At 37.7% G+C, this 26,191-nt stretch overlaps 1 protein-coding gene across 3 annotated transcripts in view; it reads left to right on the forward strand.

Annotated features, from left to right (window-relative positions):
• The first annotated feature begins 1,877 nt into the window (after positions 1–1,877).
• The window catches only part of pex5lb (peroxisomal biogenesis factor 5-like b), a 65,028-nt gene continuing 40,714 nt past the window's right edge, over positions 1,878–26,191 (forward strand). For 2 of the 3 annotated variants that reach the window (XM_042717848.1, XM_042717849.1), the window contains exon 1: positions 1,878–2,218. In XM_042717848.1, the coding sequence (XP_042573782.1) occupies positions 2,198–2,218 (21 nt within the window). In that variant the 5' untranslated portion in view covers positions 1,878–2,197. The remainder of the gene's footprint in view (positions 2,219–26,191) is intronic. The other variant, XM_042717850.1, reaches the window with a different exon arrangement.

Raw genomic sequence — 26,191 nt, forward strand, 5'->3', positions numbered from 1 at the left:
CCACCATACTGGGCTTTTCTGTCAAAATTTAGCCTACATCATTTCCAGGAATTCATTAAAAATAAATTGGAAGGAAAGAAGACTTGAAGTTATTGAGGATTTCTATGGCCTGACCCCATTTGCTAGTCATGACTCAGGGAGGGGAAATATTTGATTGCATGTCAGCTCATTAATTTGAAGCTGACATACAGCATAGTGTGGATGACTTCTAATGAATAGGTCATTGTGTGTCTCACTTGTGATTAAGCTTGGACTGCTACACTGAGCAAAAGACAATCAATCATAATGAATGCCTCCAATGAGACAGTGATGGAAGGAACATGGTACTGTAGGTCCAAGCAAGGAACCTATTTCCAGTACCCCTAGTTTCCATTACAGTAATACAAAATAAGTGAATGAAAGAATAAAATAATTAAAATGTATCTCTCTCATTTTGGAAGCCCTCTTATCACTCAGCAGTATAAAGTTCATTAATAAAAAGTGTACAGTAGTGTACTGGCACAGCAGCTACTCATCTTGAGTGTTGTTGTTATTTATAAGAAGTGGCATAGGGTACTGCTCTATAAATAATCATTTGTTAGTGGTCTTTGAATTATGCTAATTTGTATAAAACATAGTGAGAATCTTCGAGAATAGTGGTTAATCCAAAAAACAGAAAACAATGCATGAAAATAATAATAATAATAATATCCCTAATAATAGGGATTTTTTTTATGTGCCTTAAATCCCAAAGCACTGTAAGCAGATTTTAGTATGTTAAACTTAGTAACTGCATTGTTACAATGAGATTTAAACAAGAATTATATGATAAAGAACAATACTTTACTAATATCTTCTTATTTTGTTGGACTTTGTATTAAAACTCTTTGTTGGCATTATTAATCTTTTTTTTTTTTAAATCAATTTTTATTAAGTGTTACAGAAAATAGTTATACAGACATACAGTACTATGCACAAGTCTTAGGCCATTAGTATTTTCACCAAAAAAGAAAAAAAAGAAAAGAAAAAGCCAGTTATTTCTATATTTTGCTTTAGTGTGTCAGTAGGAAATAACGGTTTACTTTTCCAAACATTCCTTTTGCCATTAATTGTAATAATACAGTGACATTTTTGTATACACAAGGAGTCTGACAACAACAAGTGCTCCACCCAGAGATCTGATTTCATCATCATCCAGTCTGTCTGGGATTATATGAAGAAACAAGAAAAACTGAGACAGACTAAATCCAGAGGAACTGTGGCAATGTCTCCAAGATGCTACAAGAAACCTTTCTGTAAAGCTACCTGAAAAACTATGCACAAGTGCACCTAGGACAAAAGTTGTTTTAAATGAAACGTGGTCGCACCAAATGTTAACTTGATTTAGTTAAAAAAAAATCTTTCCCACTCCCTCTGCATCACATTAGGTACAATCACAAATAGTCTATAACAAAATGATTACATAAAATTCACTAGGCAAATACAGTGTAAAGACATTTAAACATGTCCTTTAACAAGTCCTTAATTTTAGATATTGCCCTCATCCAAGCCGAAATATTTTTTTAAGTGGGACCATGCAGCACTGATAGCTCCATGTTTGCAAAGTCCTGGAAGGAATACAACCAGTGTGACCAAGCTAAAGAGTGTGGAGGTTGCCAACGTGAGGCATTATTAATCTTGTAATAAATAAAATTGTATTTTGTACCTATGTAACTAAATATGTTTAACACTGTAAAATGTAACCAACATCATTAGATTAATATAGCGCATGTCCTCTTATTACTCAGCAGTATAAAGTAAATTAATAAAAGTGTAGAGTATTGCACTGACGCCATCCGGCAGCAGCAGCAGCACAGTGTTGATGTTATTCATGGGAGGTGGCATACTGCTCAATGAGGCGTTTCCGTGCTCAAGTGGGCTGGGACTCGAACATTTCCACTAAGGAGTGGAATAACCCGAGGAAAAAAGAGGAAGATCACAATGCTTTAGCCGTATCACGCAGTGAATCCACTACCTCGAAGCTCACGGCGTAATATGAACGTCAGAAACTCGGATGCACGGTCTCGTGAAAGGTCCTGTAAGAGGAATCCTCACGTGGACGCAGCTGGAGCATGAAAACATCTCAGGATAGCGCCGCTCCTCTTTCTCCTCCTCACTGACTATTTACAGTAGTGGTGTACCAACACACTCGCCGGTGTTTTCAGCACTTGGACTGAATATGTACCAGGGACATTCACAGGTAAGCTCGCGTGCTTCTTTCATTTATTATTGGCCAACGGCGCGTGAAGCATCTCATCTACCGACACGTGAGCATGAGGAAACTAAATCATCCTTAATTTGTGGAGTTTATCTTGTTCTCACCGGTCAAATCTCATTCTCTTAAGATGTATTTTAGAATGTGGGGAATGGGCAAAACACATTTCACAACAAAAGCATGAACTGCACGAGTAGGACGTTAAGAAAAAAGAATGTTTCAAGGCATTATTTTGTCCTATTTAAGTGTCTAACTGTCTGAACACTATGTTCTGCTTGTATTTGTCCAATGCATTCAATAAACACACCGTTGTTTTAAATAGCCTCGATATAAGGTCCATGTGAACCCCACTCAAAGTTTTATATTAAGATTACTTTTAAAGGCTTTCCTACTATGTGGTAAAATACACTTCCCTACCATAATGGAATTATTATAATTTGATGCTTTGTCCTTAAGGTTTCATTACTTACATGCCATGATGTGTTTGTATACATGTGTTGCAGTTATTTTTTATATGATTTGTCATATTTTTTTTTAGTTGTATTCAGGGTGTGTTGGTATAAATGTGTGTATGTGTTTAGGTCTAAGTATGCACATGCCATTTATATCATAACAAAGTGGGTCTTAACGTGTCAGCTCAGCGTTTTGAAGAACTTTAAGCTGTTTTAAATGTATTTATTTCATTTTCCCTTAAAAAATAATACTTTCTGTCAATTAAAAAAATGGATGAAACTAAAATGAGCATTGATGTCATGACCGCTGAATTACTGCTGGCTCAACATCAGTGTTTTGCACTTGGTAGGAATTTGACCTTCATAGAGTCAGATGAACTTTAATATTGCCTGCTGCCGTTCACATGACTGATGATGCTGTGCTTGCACTTCAGGGAGCTGCCATCAAGTGTGGTTTGCTTCCGAGTCTTCAAGATAAATGTGTCTTCTGTCTCAGCAAGCTGTAAATCTGAGTAGTATGGTATTGGACCACAGGTCTGTGTCACATTTCTCATGATCAGACAAAGGGAAATAAGTGTTTGCAATTACTGTTTGAAATTGTGTATTGTATATTTGCAAGTAATTTGCTGCATCATGATTTGTGGCTACTTATTTTCCTCATTGGTTCCTGTCTTGTACTTTACATGTGCAGTATGAAGGAACAGTTTTGATGTTTTTAAATATGTTTTTAAATTTCAAGTTGTGTTTAAAGGCTCAAATGGTGCTGGTTTATGGATGTTACACAAGCTTCCCAGAGATCTCTGCCACTCAAAGCACTGCATGCCCTGAATCTGCATATAAGACACAGAGAGTGACTACTTATATAAGGACAAACTTTAAATTTTCCTAAATTCTCAGATGAGAGAGTGCGTTTAAGAGGGTGCCTGTATGCCCACCTGAAACTCCTTGATATTGCTATGCCCATGTACGCAATAGTTGAGGCTTTACCTTCTGAAGGTACATTAGTTCGGCCTTGCATGGGGTTGTGAGAGACTGAAAAAGAGATGTAAGAGAAAACCCTTTGATGTGCTTTTCTCTTTTTATCAGAGAATTTTGTGCTTGGAATGCAGCTTTTGTCCCATTTATGTTAGCCGGTGGGGTTATTAAGCATTTGAGAGGGGTAAAAAGCTAATTTAAAAGAAAAATTAAAACATTTTAGATATTCATGACATTTAGCCATGCAGCTATGCGTTTCCCATACACCGATGGAACTCGTTGCTTAAAGGGTTACTCCATCGCAAAATGAAAATTTAGTCATTAATCACTTACCCCCATGTCGTTCCAAACCCATAAAAGCTTTGTTTGTCTTCGGAACACAATTTAAGATATTTTGGTTGAAAACCGGTAGGCTTGAGACTGTCCCATAGACTGCCAAATAAACAACAGTGTCAAGGTCCAGGAAAGTATGAAAAGCATCATCAGAATACTCCATCTGCCATCAGTGATTCAACCTCAACGTTATGAAGCGACGAGCATAGCGCCATTTTGGCAAATCTGAGCTGTACGCAGATGGCATACGCTCCTCGCTGCACCAATGTGTTGTTTGCTTTCAAACCAAAGCGTAAATACACGTAAAAACGTATCCTTGTGGCGCGGCTGATACAGAAGAGCATACGCCATCTGAGTACAGCTCAGATTTGCCAAAATGGCACTAAATGGATTTGGAGAGACACAGAGGAGAGGAATTCAAGTCAAGTCAAGTCACTTTATTGTCACATCACCAGCACATGTGCCTTGGTGAGTGAAATTCTTGGGAGCGTGCACCAGAAATTGCAGAAACAGTTAACATATAACCATACAGACTTCAACAGGTGAAAAATATGCAATATGCACATACATATAGTCAGTACACACAGTGTACTATTGGACATACTTACAGTTAGCACTACACATTTTACGCAATATGTACATACATACAGTTAGCACTACACATTATACACTATACACAGAATGTACACATTCTAGATTATGTAGACATATATACGCATGAAAATATGCTAAGTGTACGTGGGCTGGGATACAGAAATGTTATGGATGTGCATTGGATGGAATCCAGTGGTAGCAGGTAGATTATTGTGTTAAATAGTTCGGTGTTTGAACTGTTAAAGTTAAAGTGCAGTGTGTGGCATACCATATTTGTGGAGTATGCTGTAGGGTGTATTAGTTCAGACTGTTCATAAGTCGGATAGCCTGAGGGAAAAGCTATCCCTCAGTCGGCTAGTGCGGGATCGGATGCTGTGGAGACGTCTTCCTGAGGGCAGCAGAGAGAGCAGTCTGTGGGAAAGGATGGCTGGAGTCACTGACCTGGGATGCCATCAGGACCCGCTGCCTTGCGGATATTCACCCGTCGGAAGGATCGGGTTACATCCGCGACAGAGACGGAGAGTGCACTCACATCTTCTGCAGCAGCTGCGGGAGCGCTCTCTGTGTGGGCGGGTGTTGTGAGCCTCGAAACGAGCATAAAAGTTATTCAGCTCGTCGGGTAGAGAGGCGGGAATGTCACAGTAGCTGGTTTGTTCCCTTTAAAGTCTGTGATTTTATTGATTCCCTGCCACATGCCTCTTGCATCGCTGGTGTTTGAATTGTCTTCAACTTTGTTTTTGTATTGTCTTTTTGCGGCTTTGATGGGATTTCCTGAGATCGTAACTGGCTTGTTTGCTATCATCAGCGTTTCCGGATTTAAAAGCGGATGTCCGCGCTGACAAGGCTGCTCGAACATCGCTATTAATCCACGGTTTTTGGTTGGGGTAGATGTGGATTGTTTTTTGTCGGCACTACATCTTCTACACACTTCCTGATGAAACACGTTACAGTTTTGAGTACGCCTCTATGTCGTCATCAGACGCTGCCCGGAACATGTCCCACGTCCACGTGATCAAAAACAGTCTTGTAGGTATAGCGTCTGATTGGTCCCGACCAGCACTGAAGTCCTGAGGGCGGGTGCTTCCCGTTTCAGTTTCTGCCTATAAGCAGGCAGCAGCAGAATGGAAGAGTGATCCGATTTGCCGAAAGGTGGGGGTGGGAGAGATTTGTAGGCGTCCCGGAAAGGAGGAGTAGCAGTGGTCCAGTACACGATCACCACGCGTGTTGATGGTGATGTGTTGAAAATATTTCGGAGCTATTGTTCCTGAAGTTGGCTTTGTTAAAGTCCCCCATAACGATAAACGCTGCATCTGGGGTACGCGGTTTCCTGCTCACTTATATTCCCATACAGTTCCTTGAGTGCCTGGTCTGTGTTGGCTTGAGGGGGAATGTAAACAGCGGTGATTATGACCGCTGTGAATTCCCTCGGTAGCCAGAATGGTCGACACAGAAGCATATGAAATTCCAGATCAGGGGAGCAGAAGGATTTAATAGAGTGTAGGTTCCTTTCATCACACCCCAAGTTGTTGATAAAGAAAACAAACGCCCCCGCCTCTGCTTTTCCCTGTGAGCTCTTTCGTTCTGTCCGAGCGGTGCACGGAGAACCCCGTAAGCGCGATGGCTGAGTCCTGGGACCACTGCAGACATCCAGGTTTCTGTGAGGCAAATAATGCAGCAGTCCCTTGTTTCTCGTTGGTATGAGATAGGTGCCCGCAGTTCGCAAAGTTTGTTGTCCAGTGACTGAACGTTAGCCAGCAAAATGGATGGGAGAGGAGGTCGGAGGGGACGACGTCTGAGTCTGACGAGGACGCCGGCTCTCTTTCCTCTTTTCCGGCGGCGTTTCCTCGGTCGCGCGCCCCGCGCAGCCCAGACAAAGGGCTCTGATGCGGTGTCTGTAAACAAAGCGCCGGCGTTCAAGAACTCAAAGTCCGGTTTGCGTTCCGCGACGTAGGAACCGATGTTCAGAAGCGTGTGTCTATCGTAGACAGTTATACAAACAACAGCCAACACGTAGAACAACAAAAAAAAACAAGTAAAACAGACGAAAAACTGCAAAGTTTACTCGGAGCTCGCAACACGGCCGCCATGCTCGGCGCCATCTTGGATACATCGAAAAGATGCAAAGTTTACCATTATTTTTGTTTTCTTTGTGTACAAAAAGTATTCTCGTCGCTTCATAACGTTACAGTTGAATCACTGATGGCAGATGGACTATTCTGACAATGATTTTCATACTTTCCTGGACCTTGACTGTTATTTATTTGGTAGTCTTTGAAAGTGAAAGTGACGACATACAGCCAAGTATGGTGACCGATACACAGAATTCTTCCTCTGCATTTAACCCATCCAAAGTGCACACACACACACACACACACACACACACACCGTGAACACACCCGGAGCAGTGGGCAGCCATTTATGCTGCGGCACCCGGGGAGCAGTTGGGGGTTCGGTGCCTTGCTCAAGGGCACCTCAGTTGTGGTATTGCCGGCCCGAGACTCACAACCTTAGGGTTAGGAGTCAAACTCTCTAACCACTAGCCCACGACTTAAACACAGTCTCAAGGACAGTCTCAAGCCCTCCGGTTTTCATCCAAAATATCTTTGTGTTCTGAAGACGAACAAAGCTTTTATGGGTTTAGAACGACATGGGGGTAAGTGAATAATGAATAAAATTTTCATTTTGGGATGGAGTATCCCTTTAACCCCCTATATTAAGATCCACCAATAGAAAAATTAAAAATCTCTTTCACAAACTGTCACTGTTTCCCAAAACATACCTCTGCACACCTCTGTCATTTGAACCACATTAATGATGAACCATGTTAATGATGTCACATGCAGGTGAAGTAACATTTTCCTAAAGACAGCCAGCTACCCTCAGCGATACATTCGTATAAACCCCCACCCCAATTGTATTGTGATTCGTTTAACATCTCAACCGAATTGAATCATCACATATTTTCATCAGTTTTCAACCAGCCCAGGGTGCATAATTACATCACTACATTTCATAATAACAAGAAACTATATGCTTCTAACTGAAAGTTGAGAGCTTTAGTTGCAGTCACACAGTTTTCAGTCCTATTTGGCAGTGTTCCTTGCAACTATAGGAAACAACTGAATGTTGATAACAATGGAATAGTTGATTTTAGTTGACTAACAATACACATCTCAGAATAGCACAAATTAATTAAAATAAAAATGAATGCTGAAAAATGCTGAACAGTAACATTAATGAATCATTTTGGCACATAATCTGTTTGCAGCTTTTTGTTAATTGTCTTGTTCATGTATCATTTCCATGGAGTGTCTCAAAAAAACCCAATTATTATTGCTACAAAACCAAATTACACCAATGAAAGGAGCCATAGTTAACAGGAACATATTGTAATTTTTTATAATTTAGTTTAAAAGTTCTTGATTTGCACGTGACAGTTTACTCTGAGAAGGAATATAACAATGAACAGTATGGTGGGAATTTCCATCTTATGCATTTAACCTCTGGAAAATAGTTTGCATGAAATAAAAAAAACAACAACAACAACTAATAGTGACAATGGGTCAACACACTCAATATAAACTTAAGGTTAAAGGGATCATATGATAAGATTTCAAGTTTTCCATTCTCTTTGGTGTGTTACTAGCTCTTGGTGCATAAAGAAGATCTGTAAAGTTGCAAAGACTAAAGTCTCAAATCCAAAGAGATATTCTTTATAAAAGTTAAGACTCATCCATGCCCTCCTAAAACTCCTCGTTTAAACATGCCCCCACGTCTACGTCAAGATGTGGGAAGATTTGCATAACGCCGCCCAAATGTTCATGCAAAGAAAGAAGGCAGAACCTTTGATTCTCGCTGTTGCCGCTGGCGCCGTGTTGTGGAGATGCTGTTTCATTGTGATAGCAAAAATACTTTGTTTGGCCTTCCAAAAGAGGACACAACTAGAAATCAGTGGTTAAGTTGTATTTACAACACTGTTCCAGAACTGTTCAACCCAAATATTCAGATGTGTGCTACACATTTTATGGAGGACTGTTTCCTGATCCTTGGAGAGAACACTACAGTGCCGGCTGTTCTGACTCACAGTCTGTAAGTACGTTTATATATGTAAAAGATTTGCCACTGATGATTCAAACACGAGTTTTGAGCAGTGTAGAGCAGCGGTTCTTAATTTCAGTCCTCGCACCCCCCCTGCTCTGCACATTTTGTATGTTTCTCTTATGCTTTCAGACGTTTGTTCTATTCAAACATAATTGCCCTGCGAAGTGGACATCACAGGATATTCCTCTATGATTCCAGCATGAAGTGAACGTATATGTTCCATTCAAAGTGCATTGAAGTGTGCGAGACGTGAATTTAAATTGTATTTATTTACAGAGGTATATACTTGTCAATGTGTGAAGACGTTGCGCATTGTAAATCCGTGAATGAATGTTCTGAAGTGAAGTTAACTTCAACAGATTTCCCCTGCTCAGGGTGTAGGGAGCAATGAACACTGTGTAGGGACCATGTCAATGGGAACACAGTTCATGCACGGAGCTCACTTCTAACGAGCTGATTATCTGAATTAGGTGTGTTAACAAAGAGAGACATGCAAAAATATGCAGAGCTGGGGGGAACGAGGAGTGGAATTGAGAACCGCTGGTGTAGAGTAGCGCTTGTCGTTTCTCCGATCACAAATGCAGTCATGGTTTTATGTTTACGCGACGCGATGCAACGCGTAATAACACAGTATAAATCATTATAATCCATAATTATGTCCACACTGGATGCAACAAATGGCTCATTTGTAATGGATTTTATTGTTTTTGTCTTGTAGCACCGATGTTCTGACCGGGACACGCATCACAGTATGACAAGGGGCGTAACATTTCCATCACACGCTAGAGGCATTCAGTGTCACGGTTGGTAAACCGTGATCTCTGGGTTTTGCACTTTGTGGTGAAGTCTGTGTGTTTCGCGTCTGCACTGATTAGCTTGTGTGCGTCTCCGTTAATTGTCATCAGCAGCAGCTGTCACTCATTACCCTCTCTATATATATATGGCTTGTCTCACGTCTTGTGTTTGTGAGAGCGTTGTTTCATGTTGGTTTGTTCTATGCTTCTGTGTTGTTCTGCGTTGGATGTCCGTGTCTTCCCCCGGAACCTCATCCACTCTTCGCACCTGCACAAGCATCACCACCTTACCTTCGGCTCGATTCCCCGCAGTTCCTGGGCCATCCTCTCCTGCTGCCAACTCACCATCACCATCTGGATTACTCACCGTCTCCCACCATCTTGGATTGTCATCTCCCCTGCAGTATTTGTATTCTTGTTTGTTTTGTTTGGATTTCATTCCCTTGCCCAAATTACCGACAGCCAAGGAGACAGCGGTCACTGTCCTAGATCACGTCTTTCGGCTTCATGGCCTCCCGGTAGACGTGGTTTCTGACAGGGGATCTCAATTTATATCCAAATTTTGGAAAGAGTTTTGTAAATTGCTAGGAGCGTCAGTTAGCTTGTCTTCGGGTTATCATCCCCAAAGTAACGGATAGTCTGAGCGAGCCAACCAAGATTTAGAGAGGACGTTGCGATGTTTGGTCTCCAAGAATCAACAACTCTCTATGGTGGAGTACGCTCACAATTCGTTACCAGTGTCAGCCACGGGCCTTTCTCCGTTCCAATGCAGTTTAGGTTACCAGCCACCAGTTTTTCCCAGTCTGGAATCTGAAGTCGCGGTCCCCTCCGCTCACGCGTTTGTCCAGAGGTGCTACCGCACCTGGACCAGAGCACGCGAGACTCTGCTTCGGATGAGGGAGCGCACTAAGGCCAAGGCCGATCGCCACCGGTCAAAGCCTCCCGTTTACGTTGTGGGTCAAAAAGTGTGGCTTTTTACCAATAACATTCCTCTGCGATCCGTATCTAACAAGTTAGCTCCCAAATTTATTGGCCCGTTTACTATCACCAAGATCATTAGCCGGTGACAGTCCACCTCAAACTACCTCCAGCGTACAGGAGGATACACCCCGCCTTTCATGTGTCCAAAATTAAACCCGTGTTTTATGCACGTATTAATCCGCCTACTCCAGTTCCCCCTCCGCCGCGTCTCGTAGATGGGGAACCGACCTATTCGGTTAATCGCATTCTGGACTCGAGGCGGAGGGGGCGAGGATTCCAGTACTTGGTGGACTGGGAAGGTTACGGTCCGGAGGAGAGGAGTTGGGTACCTGCTAGGGACATATTGGATCACTCCCTTATTGATGATTACAATCAGCAGGTAGGACCTTCTGGGAACTCCAAGAGGCGTTCTTAGAGGGGGGGGGTACTGTCACGATTGGTAAACCGTGATCTCTGGGTTTTGCACTTTGTAGTGAAGTCTGTGTGTTTCGCGTCTGCACTGATTAGCTTGTGGGCGTCTCCGTTAATTGTCATCAGCAGCAGCTGTCACTCATTACCCTCTCTATATATATATGGCTTGTCTCACGTCTTGTGTTTGTGAGAGTGTTGTTTCATGTTGGTTTGTTCTATGCTTCTATGTTGTTCTGCGTTGGATGTCCGTGTCTTCCCCCGGAACCTCATCCACTCTTCGCACCTGCACAAGCATCACCACCTTACCTTCGGCTCAATTCCCCGCAGTTCCTGTGCCATCCTCTCCTGCTGCCAACTCACCATCACCATCTGGATTACTCACCGTCTCCCACCATCTTGGATTGTCGTCTCCCCTGCAGTATTTGTATTCTTGTTTGTTTTGTTTGGTTTTCATTAAATTGTCAATACTCGCACTTGTTTCCAGCTCCTCCTTTACCCAGTCGTCACATTCAGCCAATCACAATGCACTGGATAGCTGGCCAATCAGAGCACACTTCGCTTTTCAGACCGATGAGCTTTGTAACAAATGACACGTTTCAGAAAGGCGGGGCATAGAGAAACAATAATTTACAGTATGTGGAAAACAATGTGATTTTTGAACCTTAAACCGCATAAACATATTTCATTACACCAAATACAAAAAATAATGTTATTTTTAGCAACATCATATGACCCCTTTAACAAAAAACACATTTTAGTAGGGCTGTACGATTTGGGAAAAAAATCGAATTGTGATTTTTCAGGTTAAAATTGTGATTTGCAATTTCAAATGTTATTTTTAAAACAAATTAACAAAAAACTACAAATATACTAATTAGATAAAAAAGTTAATGAGAAGAACAATAATAATTTTATTTTAAAGAAACCGACAAAATGACAAGTGCAGGGTTACTTGTTTACATGCAAAATCTTTGACAGTAATTTCTTAGTTTTTATCAGTAGGTATGTAAAATCATAAAACAGAGTCCATGTCTTTAATATGAAATATGAGCTGTTTATGCACCTTTAGGGGGGAAAACCTCTCCTGTACAATTCCATGCACTGGAGAAAATCATGGATTATCATATGTTTACTCAAAATGTCTTTAGAGAGAATTTTTTTTTTCCTGTCTATGCCCCAAAATAGGACTGTGTGCACATTACTAAGCGCTAAACACATATAATGACTGTTTAATTCATATTGGATGCCAGAGGGTGATCTCACACAGAAACTCCAAAGATGTAATAGAACTAGGGCTGGGAAAATAAATTGATGCGGCGCGAATCGAGAAATGATTCAGCATCGATTCTGAGATTTTCCGAATGCATCACGATTCTTTCTTGAATCGATTCTGAGCTTAGTTTTGAACAGCAGATGGCACTGCTTTAGAAACAGCTGTACTCTGCTTGTTTCCAAATCTTTACACACACTTGAACCTAAAATAACAATTCATAAAATTCAAAAAGGTTGAAGCGAATTACAAAGTTGTTCACAGTGGGCTGTGTTTACATTATTCTCTCATCATAAAAGCATTCTAAGTTGAGGTGAAATTACAGACTCAGCCGAACGCACAAGCGCTCTTTTAGCACTCTTCTTCATGAGCATTTGAGTGTGCAGATAAAAACTTTTATCTGGTTAGAGATTAGAGCGCCATCTTCTGTTACAATCTATGCTCAGAATCAATTACAGAGGAAAGCTATTGCTGTGATTAGGCATGGGCCGGTATGAGATTTTGATGGTATGATGATAACCTTAAGCAAAAATATCACTGTTTCATGGTATCACGGTATTGTTTTTACAGCTCTGAAATGTGTTATTTTTAAATGACCGGGAAAAAAAATATATTTTTTCCTGCTGGACAAAATATATTTTGTTTTTGAGCAACATACAGAATATTAGAAACAGTAGAATTAGTTTATTTTTTTCTTTGATTTGTTTCCTTAAAAGAAAAACATAAAGACTGACATCTTTCTTCAACCTAAATCTGTAATTACAGTTATTTAATTTTAGTCATATAATTCATATACACATCATTTATATAATTTCATATAATTTAGTTATATAATAATAATCATACACATAATTTGATTTAATAATAACCCAATCTGAAGCAAAAACACAATGTTCTGACAAGCTCTGTGAAATTATACCACGTAAACTTTTCAGAAGACAGTCAGCTCCCCTCAGAAACACATTCATATAAACCTCCAAATCAGTATTGAGGATTTTCTTCCAATAGTTTGTGCATCGTGAACAGTGAGTGATCTGCTTGCTACAGTATTTTTCTCTGTGCGTCTGTCTTCAGCGTCTCTGGCCTGTGTTAACGGGCGTAAACATATGTCATATTTTCACATAAATTAAATTTTGGAAAATGATTGCATTGCAATGCAGTTTGTGCACGTCCAGAACAGAGAGTTGCAATAAGGCAAAAAACGGCCGGTTGCGATATATTTGGCCGTCCGCGCACCATCGACATTACGTTATTTTCATCATCAAGAGGGCTCGCAGACAGCCGCACACCCTGTGGTACTGCACATGTGAGCTCCCCCATCCGTGCTCATCTGCGGTTGAGTATACATTGAAAGCTGTGTGGACATGGCTGTGTGCGAGACGGAAAGGAACGCTGAATGTGAAGTGTCTGGGCCTTAAGTTCGGCCATCCTACACACACGTGACTGACCGCTCGCTCGCACCAACAGGAGGAGGAGGGGTCAGTGTTACTCTCTACACTGCACTCAGTCTGAGGGATTCCTACTCTTTCAGTCATTGAGAAGACATGGAAAACAGCGCATACCGCAGGAACGGTATAATGGAAAATATTAGTGGTTTTGAAACCGTGACATTTACAAATCGCGGTATACCTTGAAACAGGTAATTGGCCCATGCCTAGCTGTGATTGAACAAAAAGGAAATAGAAACATTTGACCTGATCTTGGGTATTTTCATAAGAAAAAAGTAAATTTATAATCCAGTGGTAATCAACATAGCCTTTATTACAGTATAGAATATATTATTTTTCTCATTCTGTAATAAGAAGCGACGCCAGGTCAGAAAATTAAGCTATTTCAAACACTTGACTGATACTGTGGGGTAAAAAACATGTTAATAAATGTTCTCTTTTGTTGTATAACTGGTTAATAAATGCTTCTCATTAAGTTTAGGAGGTTGTTCGGCATGTGTTGCTTTTTCTGATGCATGTTAAAAGCGACTCAAACTCACACAGTACTTGCAGAGATGGATCAGCATTTACTACTGACGCTGTGCAAATATTTAATAAAAAATCGCAGCCTTTGCAATTCAATAATCACATTAAGCCAAATTGTGATATTGGTTCGATTTCAAATAATCATGCAGCACTACTTTTTAGTTTTTAAAAGGAGTGTTGTCGCCTTGGCATAATGAAGAAGGAAAAAAAACTGATTGGGACTTCATCATAAGACAACAGAAGCACTTATTGTAACAATTAACACAGCGATGTGACAGCTTTTTTCTTTCACACAACGAGCCATATCCAATCCACCAGAAATGTAGATCTGACTGATGGATGGCCAGCAGCCTTCAAGGTCAGTGTGGTCTCAGTTGGAACATTAGAAATGAGATGACTGCTTTTGAAAGTCAATGAAAGATGAAACGTATGATAAAACATAGATCAACAGACATTGCGTTGTAATTTCGTTTAATGTGTTTCAGTATGTTGAGGTAACCTGAGATGTTTTCAAATTGTCGTACCTATAGATAGAGCACTATTGGATGGCTTATCTTAAATTGTGCTGAACTTGCCAATTTCAGTGTAAGCTAATGGATAATTCACATTCATGAACTCAGTATCACAGTATACTTAAATGTCACTGAATCCTGGGAGAACCGAAGGCAGGCCACATATGCTTGCTCACTATGGAATTCTTTCTTTCCTGCCTTCAAAAAGTGGGTCAGATGTGAACCCTAAGGCAGGTTGCTCTTCACTGCAGCTTAAACTGCTAATCACTTAAAGCATCTGGATTTGGCTGATGACACTGCAGCTGTTGTGCCTCTTTTTCTGAACCGGATCACGCACCACAGACCACATACTACCATCTGACACAGCAGCCACAGTGGATGGCACACATATTCCCTGGTGAAAGTAGGTGCAAAACGCAGAGGATTATTGTAAATTGAAAAATGCACAGTGCAAATAGCACAGGGTTTTTCTCTTTGACCTATATGTGTGCAGGGTTTTTATATTTTATATTTTATCGTGGTTTGCGTATTTTTGTTGTATCTTGTTATTTCTTTAATATTTATTGTGTAGTGGTTTTTGTATGTATGCTTTTGAATTGGTTCTTTTGTATAACTTTGAGTAGAGTGTGGTTGCTGCAGGTATGATTAATGCTAATAAGCCTCTGGTGGGCTGCAGCGGGGCTGACACTGACCTCGGATATGAGCAAAGATTGATGCAGCCTTAGGCTGCTTAATTCTCCAAGGTATTGCTTGGAGGAGTTTCAAGGTAACATTTTTTTGTTCTTACCAGAAGCTGTGATCTTGCGTAATATGTGTGCAGTAAACTAGAAGTTTGGAATTATGTTTTCTTCCAGCTATGAAGAAATCACAAGTTTAGCATGTAGGTGTGAAGCCTGTTTAATACTGAATGAGTCATACGTTTGATTAGGGCTGCACGATTAATCGTATTTTAATCTCGATAACGATATCCACTTTTCTCGATTAATTAAAAATTATCGTTACGATATTGTCCGGCTCATTATTTATCCTGAAAATGTGTTTTTAATTTGCCATTTGCGTTATCTTGCATTGCTAACAAGTCTTCACTAGCGTTCATGCTTGAGGTTGCTAGATGTAAAGTGCTTTAAACCCCAAAACAGAGCTTTTCTCCTTTAAGGATACATTTTCTGCCCAGGGTTTTATTTAATTTGTGCAATCTGGGAACCCTGTGCGAGCTCACTGATGGCATAACAAGCGCTGATGATATGAAAACTCTGCTGGAGTTTAGCGATCTCTCCACAGCGATATTCTGCATACATGAAAGTGTCATACAGCCAGTGTGTTTTTTCACAAGCCATTTGTACTGTTTATGTTACTAAATGTGCCATGATCAAACTTTCACCGAGTTTCAATAATGGATCTATTGTGTTTGAGGAATAAAATGTGCTTTTCCTACCTGTGGCAATACAATGGGGAACAATTTACATAAATTGGAATTGTTGGAATTTCTGTTAAGAGTTTCTAAAGTTTTTACCAGTTTTCGTGTTGAAAATGGCATGGCAATGTTAGTTTTCAGTGTGTATTAACGATCTTTGAGCAAATTTACTGTGCGATCTGAGTGGCTTTTTCTCATTTGTGAACAGATTGTCACTTAGAAAATCTAATGTGAATACAGATTACAAAACACTATCCAAAACCACGAGTTTTGTATTATCATAGATGGTTAAATAAAGTCAGTGTAAAGGACAAATGAAATGTTATTGCATTTCCCTGCTGACAAAAAAACCAAACCAAAAAAAAACCAGCTAAAACCAGCCTAAACTGGTTGACTGGTTTTAGCTGGTCATACAGTCTGGTCTTTGCTGGTCAAAGTTGTTCAGCAGGCTGGTTTTATAGGGGTTTTGACCACTTCCTTATAGCTGGTCAGGCTGGGAGACCAGCTGGAACAACCAGCTTAAACCATCTTGACCAAGCTGGGAGACCATCTTAAACCAGCTACTTCCAGCTTAAACCAGCTAAGTTTAGGCTGGTTTTAGCAGGGTTTTTTTTTTTTTTTCAGCAGGATAGAATAATCGTTATTAATAATAGTGATTATAATTTTAATCAAAATAATCGTGATTATCAGTTTAACCATTATCGTGCAGCCCTACGTTTGATAAAGGAGAAGTTGATGGAATGCAAAAATCTGTGAAAACAATAGCTTTATAGGATGTTCTGAGATAGGTACCTATTTGGGTATGTGGGGCAGGGTGGTCAAGTCAAAAGAAATAAAGTCAGAAGATGTTTGTAACACAGTTTGTAGTTCGGGAAGAAGGAGGCGGGAACTGGAAAACATTTGAACAAAACTTTAATAATAAAATAAACACAAAATAGTGCAACAGCCCCTTGCTGACATCTGTCGCGCACAAACAGAACCAAAACACAAAATAAAATCCAGGCCTGGTCTTCTCTCGTTAAACACTGTCATCACTCCTTCCTGTCATCCTTCCAGAGCTCCTCTGTGGTACTCGAGACCGGTGAGTGGCGCAGTTGACCTGCATTAGCATTTACTTCACCGGCATCGCTCCGTTCCTATGGCTCTCGGCTCCGCCCCTCTCGTTACACTGTTTTACTGGAATAACGGCTTATGTCTTTTTTATTGTTGTTAGCATAACTGTTGCAAATAAACATACATTTTGTATTTTAAAAAGTTCTTAAAGTATGCTGAAAACTAATATATATTAGGGCTGTGTATTTAATCACAATCGATTGTCATGCGCATCTTGTCAGTAAAGCCGGTCCTGTGATTGAGCGGCATTCACTACACAGCCGTAATTCACTGACAAACTAGGCGATATCGTGTTTGAAATCGAATGTGATTCATCTGTGATTATGAGGGCGATTTTGCATGTTTTTTTTTTTTTTTTCAGCATGATAGGTTATTTATGATGTATCTGAAAGCAGGTGATGCTGATTTACTACTAATCATGGGACCGGCTTTACTGACGAGATGCCCATGACAATCGAATGCGATTAATTGCACAGCCCTAATATATATTAAACTTTTGAAAATATAAAATTTATATTTTTTTATGCTGGTTTTTTTTTTATGCTGGTGTATGTTACGGCGTGCTTGTTTGTTTTTGGTAGGTACATGCTGGATTTAGTTAGTGAGTTAATTAGGTCGCTTTGCCAAGTGCATTCCAAATGACTACATAATGGCATGCACGTACCCTGCTCACTCCAAAGTCCCCACTGCAAGGGCACTGCCCTTCAAAGGCATAGGGACAATGGCACAAAAACGGGGTATGCATTATATGCACCGACTGTTTTAGTCGCTCATTGGGGCTGCTCTATTTTGTCGTAGTGACTGTGTTAGAATGACGCAATTTTTTCGTTATTAATTTGTTAAATTATTTTTTTATGTTAATTATTAATTATTTAACGCTTAGTTGTTAAAAATAATATAATGAAACATTTTTATTCAACGGTTTTTAGCATTTTTAATGAGGTCAAAAATGTTTGTATTTTTATAAACAGAGTACATATCAACTGCTCATCCTTCGACACATTACCATCACAGACAGTCACATGACCAAAAATGAATAGAGAGAAATGCTCTGGGGCGCAGAACAGAAAAAAACAAAAGAGAAAAGAAAAACAATTCGTTAAAATGCAGCAATGTACAAGTGAACTAACAGAAAATGACAAGCTATGATTATTATTATTCTTTCTTTGTAAATCATGAAGTCATTCAACATTTGACGTAGTTGCCTAAGAGGGCAATAAGTGATTAACTTTAGTATCGGTTCATTTCTGCGTATCGCTATTACTCAAAAAGTGAAGTCACGATATGTTTGTGAATGGGCGTTTGATTTACATTTGAGAGAAACTGAGAAGATTGTTAACAAGGATACAAACTAGCAATCTTTCACCAAAAATTGCCATTTTAAATTTAAAATAGGTCATTTGTGTGATTCACGTAGAAAACTTGTTACTTCATACTTCAATACAAAACTGTTGAATTTGAAAAATGTTATAATAGTGATTTTATAATGTCTGAATATAAATCCAAAGCATATGAAAAGAGCTATATTACGGAGTGGAAATGGTAAATGAGATCATTAATGATCCTCTGCTGCCATCTAGTGGTTATAGTGAGAATATCATGCTCATAATATGTCATACTCATAATATATCATAATATTCATTCAATAGTATTTGTATTTCTATGAGGTGGCAGAAACCGTCCACTTAAGTATGACAAATTTTAAGTAAACATGAAGAAATGCAGATGTTCTTTAAAGTGAATTTTTCATAGTGTTCTCATTTTATAAAAATTAACAAAAATATGAATAACTGAGGCAACTGATTAAAAAAAAACATTATAAATCCCTCAAATTACCTAACTAAAAAATGAGCAATATTGCATGCATTGGAAAAAAAATATTTACACAGAAGTGTTCTACTGTCTGGGGTCAACCATCTGGAGTTAAAGGGGATTTTATACAAAACACTTTTTTCATCTTTTCCCCCCTGTGGTATTGAAAACGGGAGAGGGGGTTTGACACTTTGTCACTTTTTTTCACGCCTGATGAGTTTGTATCCTTCCATGCACAAGCTAGTTATATATATATATATTTATTTTAGGGTTGTGCTGATAGATGATAGTATTGTGTATCAATGATAATCAGAGATATCACTTGTAGCTGATGCCTTTGACAATCTCAAGATGATGATGATATGGCAAGCCGTTTTATATCACTTGTAGCTGATGCCTTTGGTAGTTTGACTAATCCATAAATATCCAGAATTTTGGATAGTCACAATTGTAATTCCAGATTATCTATATTGCGCATTCCAGATATGAAAGTGAAAGTGAAATGATTGCTCTGCTTATGACCCTCATCGTAATTGGAATTAAGAGTGGGCAGCCATTTATCTACAATGTGATTATGACCTAGTCATGGTATGAATGGAGAGAGCGCTTGAAGATATCTACAATGTCAATTTTGATTAGTCATCTCTACAGGCCATTCCCCCATAATATCTACAATGCTATGCTATTACGACTAGTCATAATCTTCCATTGACTTTCATTGAAAAAAATATCTTTTTTTGATATCTTCAATTCAAGATATCTTTAAATATGATTTGCCTAGTCAAAACTAAGTCGTAATCCCAATTCAAGATATCTTTCAATATGATTTGACTAGTTTTGACTAGTCAAAATCAACAATTTAAGATATTTTTAAAATACAATTTTTCAATTTTATTTCAAAATTTTTTAAGATATCCTAAATAACATTTGTAGATATCTGCAATTTTATTTATGACTAGTCAAATTACAGTTGTAGATATCTTGAATTGGAATTTTGACTAGGCAAATCCTTTTTAAAGATATCTTGAATTGGAATTATGACTATTCAAACCCCATTTAAAGAAATCTGCAATTTAATCATGGATATCCCAATCAGATTTTTGACTAGGAAGAACTATATTTAGAGATATCTGCATTTAGCTTTGTGACTAGGGGTAATTGCAATGTAGATATCTGTAATTAACAATTTGACTATTCAAAATACGTTTATAGATATCTACAATGTGCATGCAAATACACTTTTGTTGAGCCCCACCTTAAACATTTTATTTAACCAATCCTAGCTTGGAAACTGTTGTCATCCGCAATTTTGTCTAAGAGTTGTATAATAAAGGTCCTGCATCTTTGGGTGATTTTAAACTGTTTTATACAGAAGTAATTCAAAAGTATGGAAATAAAAATGTAGCTGGAGCATGTGTAAAATACAGAGAGGACTTAGGCTTTTGGCCTGTTTTATATTTTAATGTTGAGACGTGTGTGCTGTGGATTAAATTTTGTTAGGCTTTATTTACAAACTAATATATGTATAAGCCTCATGTCAGCCATTGCAACATTTGATATAATGTTAAAAGAATCAGTGTCTATTTACACTAAGTGCAATCATGCCTTGTTGTCAGAGACTACTTACACTATTGCCCACCAACATGTGATTTGGTTAGTTAACACTGATAAACGACGCCAAGCTAACATCAGTTGCAGTGGATTAGTGGTTAAAGTGTGTGCTTTTTGACGCGACCCACCGGAGTTCGCATCCGCCTTTTGCCAAACATTTTTTCTCCATTTTCAGTCGTATCGGAAAGGCATTTATTTTCAATAAAAATTAAGGAAATAATTAAAAAGTTGAAAATAAATATTGGGTAGGGTTAGGGGAAGGTGTAGGGAGGGCTTTATTGTCCCAGTAAGGTGGCATCCATTTAAAAATTTGATTAAAATTATAATTTACACTCACTACGTTATTATTGCATGCTGTTTTATAATGTACTACAAAACTGAGGTGCAGATAATTGCCACTATTTGAAATAAGTAGTATAAATAGCAGAACATCTTGCTATTTTAACATAGTGTAAATATAATCTATAGCTATTTGCACAGTGTAAACAGCACATCGTTAAAAAAAAATACTGCTATTTTCACTTAGTGTAAAGAGAATCCATTGCTATTTGCACTTAGTGTAAATAGCATCTATTGCTAAGAAAATATGCTATTTACACTTAGTGCAAATAGCCGCTGCCTAAAATAATACATTGGTGCTCATCACTGAACACAGCAGAATATCATCATCATGGATCTCTTGCTATAATACAATACAATACTCCCACCTTGTGGGCTATTGATGGAAGCTCGTTTCCGCCACTAAATAAATAATTAATTAATAAAGAAATAGCAACGTTTTATCTCAGTTATAAAATGTATATCTCGCATTGTCTATATATCGCAATTCTGAGAAAAATGTCAGAATGAATGGTAAGATAAAATCTGCAAATTAGGCCAACCTTTTTTTTTTTTTTTAAAGGTAGGCCTACCTTTCTTTAAAAAAACAATAATAAATAAAAATTAAAAAAAAAATTTTTCATTGTCTAAATATATAATAAATAAATTCAGACGAGCAGTTTGTGATTTTCTGCCTTTATTGAACATTACACTGCATTTGGTCTATTTTGCAACATGATTCAATTAAAACACAGCGCTATACATACATGCACGCTGGAGATCTTTTACCACACAAGGCTGCATCCAGATTTATTTAATAATCCATGAAGTACTTCATCCAGTAGCTTTTCTCTCCGTGACAACAAAAGCAGACTTTTATTATGTTGTTAGCAGTTGGCAGAGTAGGCGGGGAGGAGCTGAGTAAATTTATTCGCACGTCACACAGCAGCAATTCGACTAGGAGCAATTGCAATTCGGATATCTTAAACTATAAATGTGACTAGCCGAAATTGAATTAGAGATATCTCTAATTACATTTGTGGATGTACGACGCGTCTATTGAAGATATCTATTAAGTAATTACAGATACTTAATTACTAGTCAAATCATATTTAAAGATATCTCTAATCCGATTTCTTACTACTGCAATTATAATTGCAGATATCTCTTATTGTCATTGTGACTAGTCGAATTATAATTATTACTCGTTAAAATACAATTGTTCCTATCTTAAATTATATTTATGGATAGTCAAACCAAAGGTTTAAATGGTACAATGGCTTGCGACAGATGATTATTATCAGGCTAGTATTATTATCTAATTAATAATATTAGGGCTTATTTGTTCTTTCATATTTCTTCTTACGTATTTTTACAGTGTTGTATGTTATAATGAATCACACACGATTCTGTTGCGTTTATGAATGCAATGGCCAATCAGAGGCATTCAGACTTATATTAATATAATACCCTGCAGTTGGTGCACTTAGTAAGTAAATAATTAAATAAAATAATTTAGATTGACGTGTATCGGTAGTCTCACAGGCTGACTATAGGACGATATGACTATGGAGCACAAAACCCCCTAACACACACACACTAACATATACACAGTGTATATATATATATATATATATATATATTTTTTTTTTTTTTTTTTTTTTTTTTAGGAAAATGTATTTAGTCATGTTGAAATGTAAAAACCACTACTGTCACAATGCAGTTAGTTCACTAAAGGCCAATTCACACCGCACCGACAAATGCCAACAAACTAGTCTGTTGGAGTTTGTTGGATCAGTGTGTTACCCCTGTTGGCATTGGTTTGCGTTGGTCAGAGTTTGTTTTCACCCGACTGAACATGCTTAATTGGTGTTTGTTGGGTGGAGTTTAACCTAGTTCAGCTCCATCTCTATGGACCTAATGGGTGGGGATATATTTTGCGATAGGGTTATGGTTAGGGGAAGGGTGTGGTTGGACCATCTAGCTCCACTATTATGTCCAGCGAGATGGAGCTGGACGACAGGCTCCACCAGTGAGCAGCCTTTCACAGAAGTTTGGTAAACGCTAATTTCAAACCTTACATTGAACTTTAACTCACTCAGAGGAGTAGTTGAGCTCTGTTATTAGCAGATTGTCCAATCTTTCGAGGTTTCAGCTTTAGCTAATTTGAGCAGGCATATAGCAAAATGGATAATGTGCAGATATATAATTTGGTGTATAAATAGGCTAGTTAGATAAGCTGATTAGATACCAAAGTCTGTTTATGTCCAATTTAAAGTCTTAGACATAACAGAAGCTGGATGTGCTGTAGATATGATGTGCTGAAATTACAGTCATTTACAGCTTGTGTTAGCATTTCCTACAATTCCTCTGCTTGCAGATCCTATCTTTGGTGTGATCATCTTTCACCCAGTCAACACAACCTGAGTCCATCACCATGTGTGAGAACTGAATTTATCACCTCACAAAGCTTGTGTTTTTTATTCTTACTTTTGTGAGATATCTTTTCTATAGTCACAATTTTTTTTTTTTTTTTTTTTTTTACTTTTTTTATACATAAAATTGTCCTGTTCACACAGGATATATCCTTACATTAGTAAACTAAAATATTCTTTAATGTCATTTCAGTTGAATACAAAAGCCCTAAGAGGCCATGGATTATTATTCTTTCTTGTTTTCTCATGATCACATAAGATTAGATTTGTTCTCATGATTTCGACATAGCAAAATTTTCTTCCTTATCACAACTGAATTTTTTCTCGACATAACAAATTATGTTTTCTCATGATGTCCAACCTGTTATCCGACAGCAGCACTATAGACTAACCAAAGTAATAAAATACACAAGTATATTAAAAAAAACAATGTTGTCATCAATTCATGCGTCTTTTTTTTAATCTGTTTTGATCAGAAGCTGTCTTAGTAACTGTCAGATTGTCTATCCTACGTGATGAAATTAACAAGCAAATGATGTACTAATATTTTTTTATTTGAAAAGGATGAGAAAAACAAAGTGGGTTGAATCCAAGGAGCTCTAAAAGAATTGAACGTTTGTAAAATGGCACAGTTTTTTTAAATATCTGAAACTACACTCTTAACATCAGTCAGTCAAGCATTATAATATGATAATCAAGTATTATCTAATGATGTAACTTTAGTAATTAGAATTAAAACTTGATAACCATGTATGAATGCATATAAGTCATTTTAACTGAATTTAGGAATAATAAGAACAATAGAAAACACACTAAGGATTAATGAGCTGCTGGATTCATGAATATTAATCAGGTTGCGTGTGATCACTAGTAGTAACAATTGCTATTTTTGATATCAGAAATTAAATTTCCACTAGTAAAAATGATAATTCTTGATATCAATAATTTATATCCTGGGAATGGCAATAGGCAAGCCGTTCATTCGCAGGATATGGATACTTGATATCAGCAATTCAATTTTCACTAGTTAAAATGTTAATTCTTGATATCAGGAATTGGATTTCTACTAGTAACAATTAGAATTTTTGATATCAACAATTCAGTTTCCACTAGTAACAATGTTAATTCTTGATTTCAACAATTTAATTTTCACTAGTTAAAATGCTAATTCTTGATATCAGGAATTACATTTCAACTAGTAAAAATGATAATTCCTGATATCTGTAATTGTTTTTTCACTAGTTAAATGTCAACATACGCTGCCATTCAAATGTAATTGTTGATATCAAGAATTACTTTCTTACTAGTTGAAATTCCAATTTCACATATCAGAAATACAATTCTTACTAGTAAAAACCTTTGTTTTTGATATTCGTAATCTCAGGGTTACTAGTACAGATGTCTATTCTTGATATCATCAATTTAATTCTTGATATCAACAATTTAATTGCCACTAGTGACAATGTTCATTTCTGATATCATGAATGTGATTGTTACTAGTAAGAAACCAATTTTAGATATCAGAAATTATATTGATATCAGAAATGCATTTTCAGATATCAGAAATAACAATTGTAACATGTTGAAATACATTTACTGATATCAAGAATTTACATTTCATCTAGTAACAACTGAATTCTTGATATCAAGAATTCACATTTTTATTAGTAACAAAGTAATTATTGATATCAACAAAAGCAGTTGATATCTGAAATTGCCCTTGCAACTAGTGAAAATAGAATTACTGATATCTTAAATAACATTTTAACTAGTAAAAATACTTTTCCAGATATATAGAAATGCCATTTTTACAGGTAAGAATTGCTATGGTAATGAGATCATGAATATGAATGAGATCTGGTTTTCCCACAATCCTCGTTTTAGCGTCAGCATTGGCCAAAGATGGCGGTAGAACATCCATGTGCAGAAACGGCTCCTCCTTTATTTATTTGTTTTGTCAGTGGAACTTGAAAATTATATTATGGCTGGATTTTTTGGATTGTTGTTTTAAGTTTGTAACTATAAATGTGTTTACTTAAGACCTAACAACAACTGTATCATTAAATAATTAATAAATATTTTTTTCTGTTTTGGAAATGTGCTTGTCTCTACTATCCCTTTCAACATTGAGTGTTGTTTTGGCAAAACAACACAAAATAAAACGGAATAGAGACTATATGTTATTTTAAAAGAGATAAATAAAACGGTGTCTTCAATATAAATGTAGAGGCGGTTCTAGGGTTTCATCCATAGGGGGGCTTAGCCCTCAGAGAGACCATTAGATACAAAGATACAAATTTCCTAAATAAACAGTATTTTACAGTGCTTATGAGAACTGTATTACGAAATAAACATGCACAATAACTTATTAAAGTTACATAGTTAAGAGCAGTGAGTGCTTCTCTGCTTTTCCTTTGTTTTATTAACAATATTAGAATAATTAGCATTATACTTACATTTTCTTAACTGTTAAGATGTAACCGACTGTGTTTACTTGGATTTTTGTCAAGACAGTTATTGTGACATAATATTGTGTGTAGGCTATTTTAATAGTGTGTGTACACAGTAACGATATCACAGCGCGTGAATACCACATTGAGACCTCACTCATGCCATCTTGCCCTTATTAAAAGCGAGAATGATAAACTTTCATGAGGAAGCAGCACTGGTCTGATCGTTCAGATAGCTGATTATAGATTTAGGGGGCTGAGACGACAAATAGGGTGGCTGAAGCCCACCTAAAAGCGTCTAGAACCGTCCCTGTAGTACAGCACTGTACAGTATCTCACAGAAGTGAGTACACCCCTCACATTTTTGTAAATAATTTATTATACCTTTTCATGTGACAACACTGAAGAA

Source organism: Cyprinus carpio, chromosome B2 (genome assembly GCF_018340385.1).
Source record: "Cyprinus carpio isolate SPL01 chromosome B2, ASM1834038v1, whole genome shotgun sequence".
Classification (NCBI taxonomy): Eukaryota; Metazoa; Chordata; class Actinopteri; order Cypriniformes; family Cyprinidae; genus Cyprinus; species Cyprinus carpio.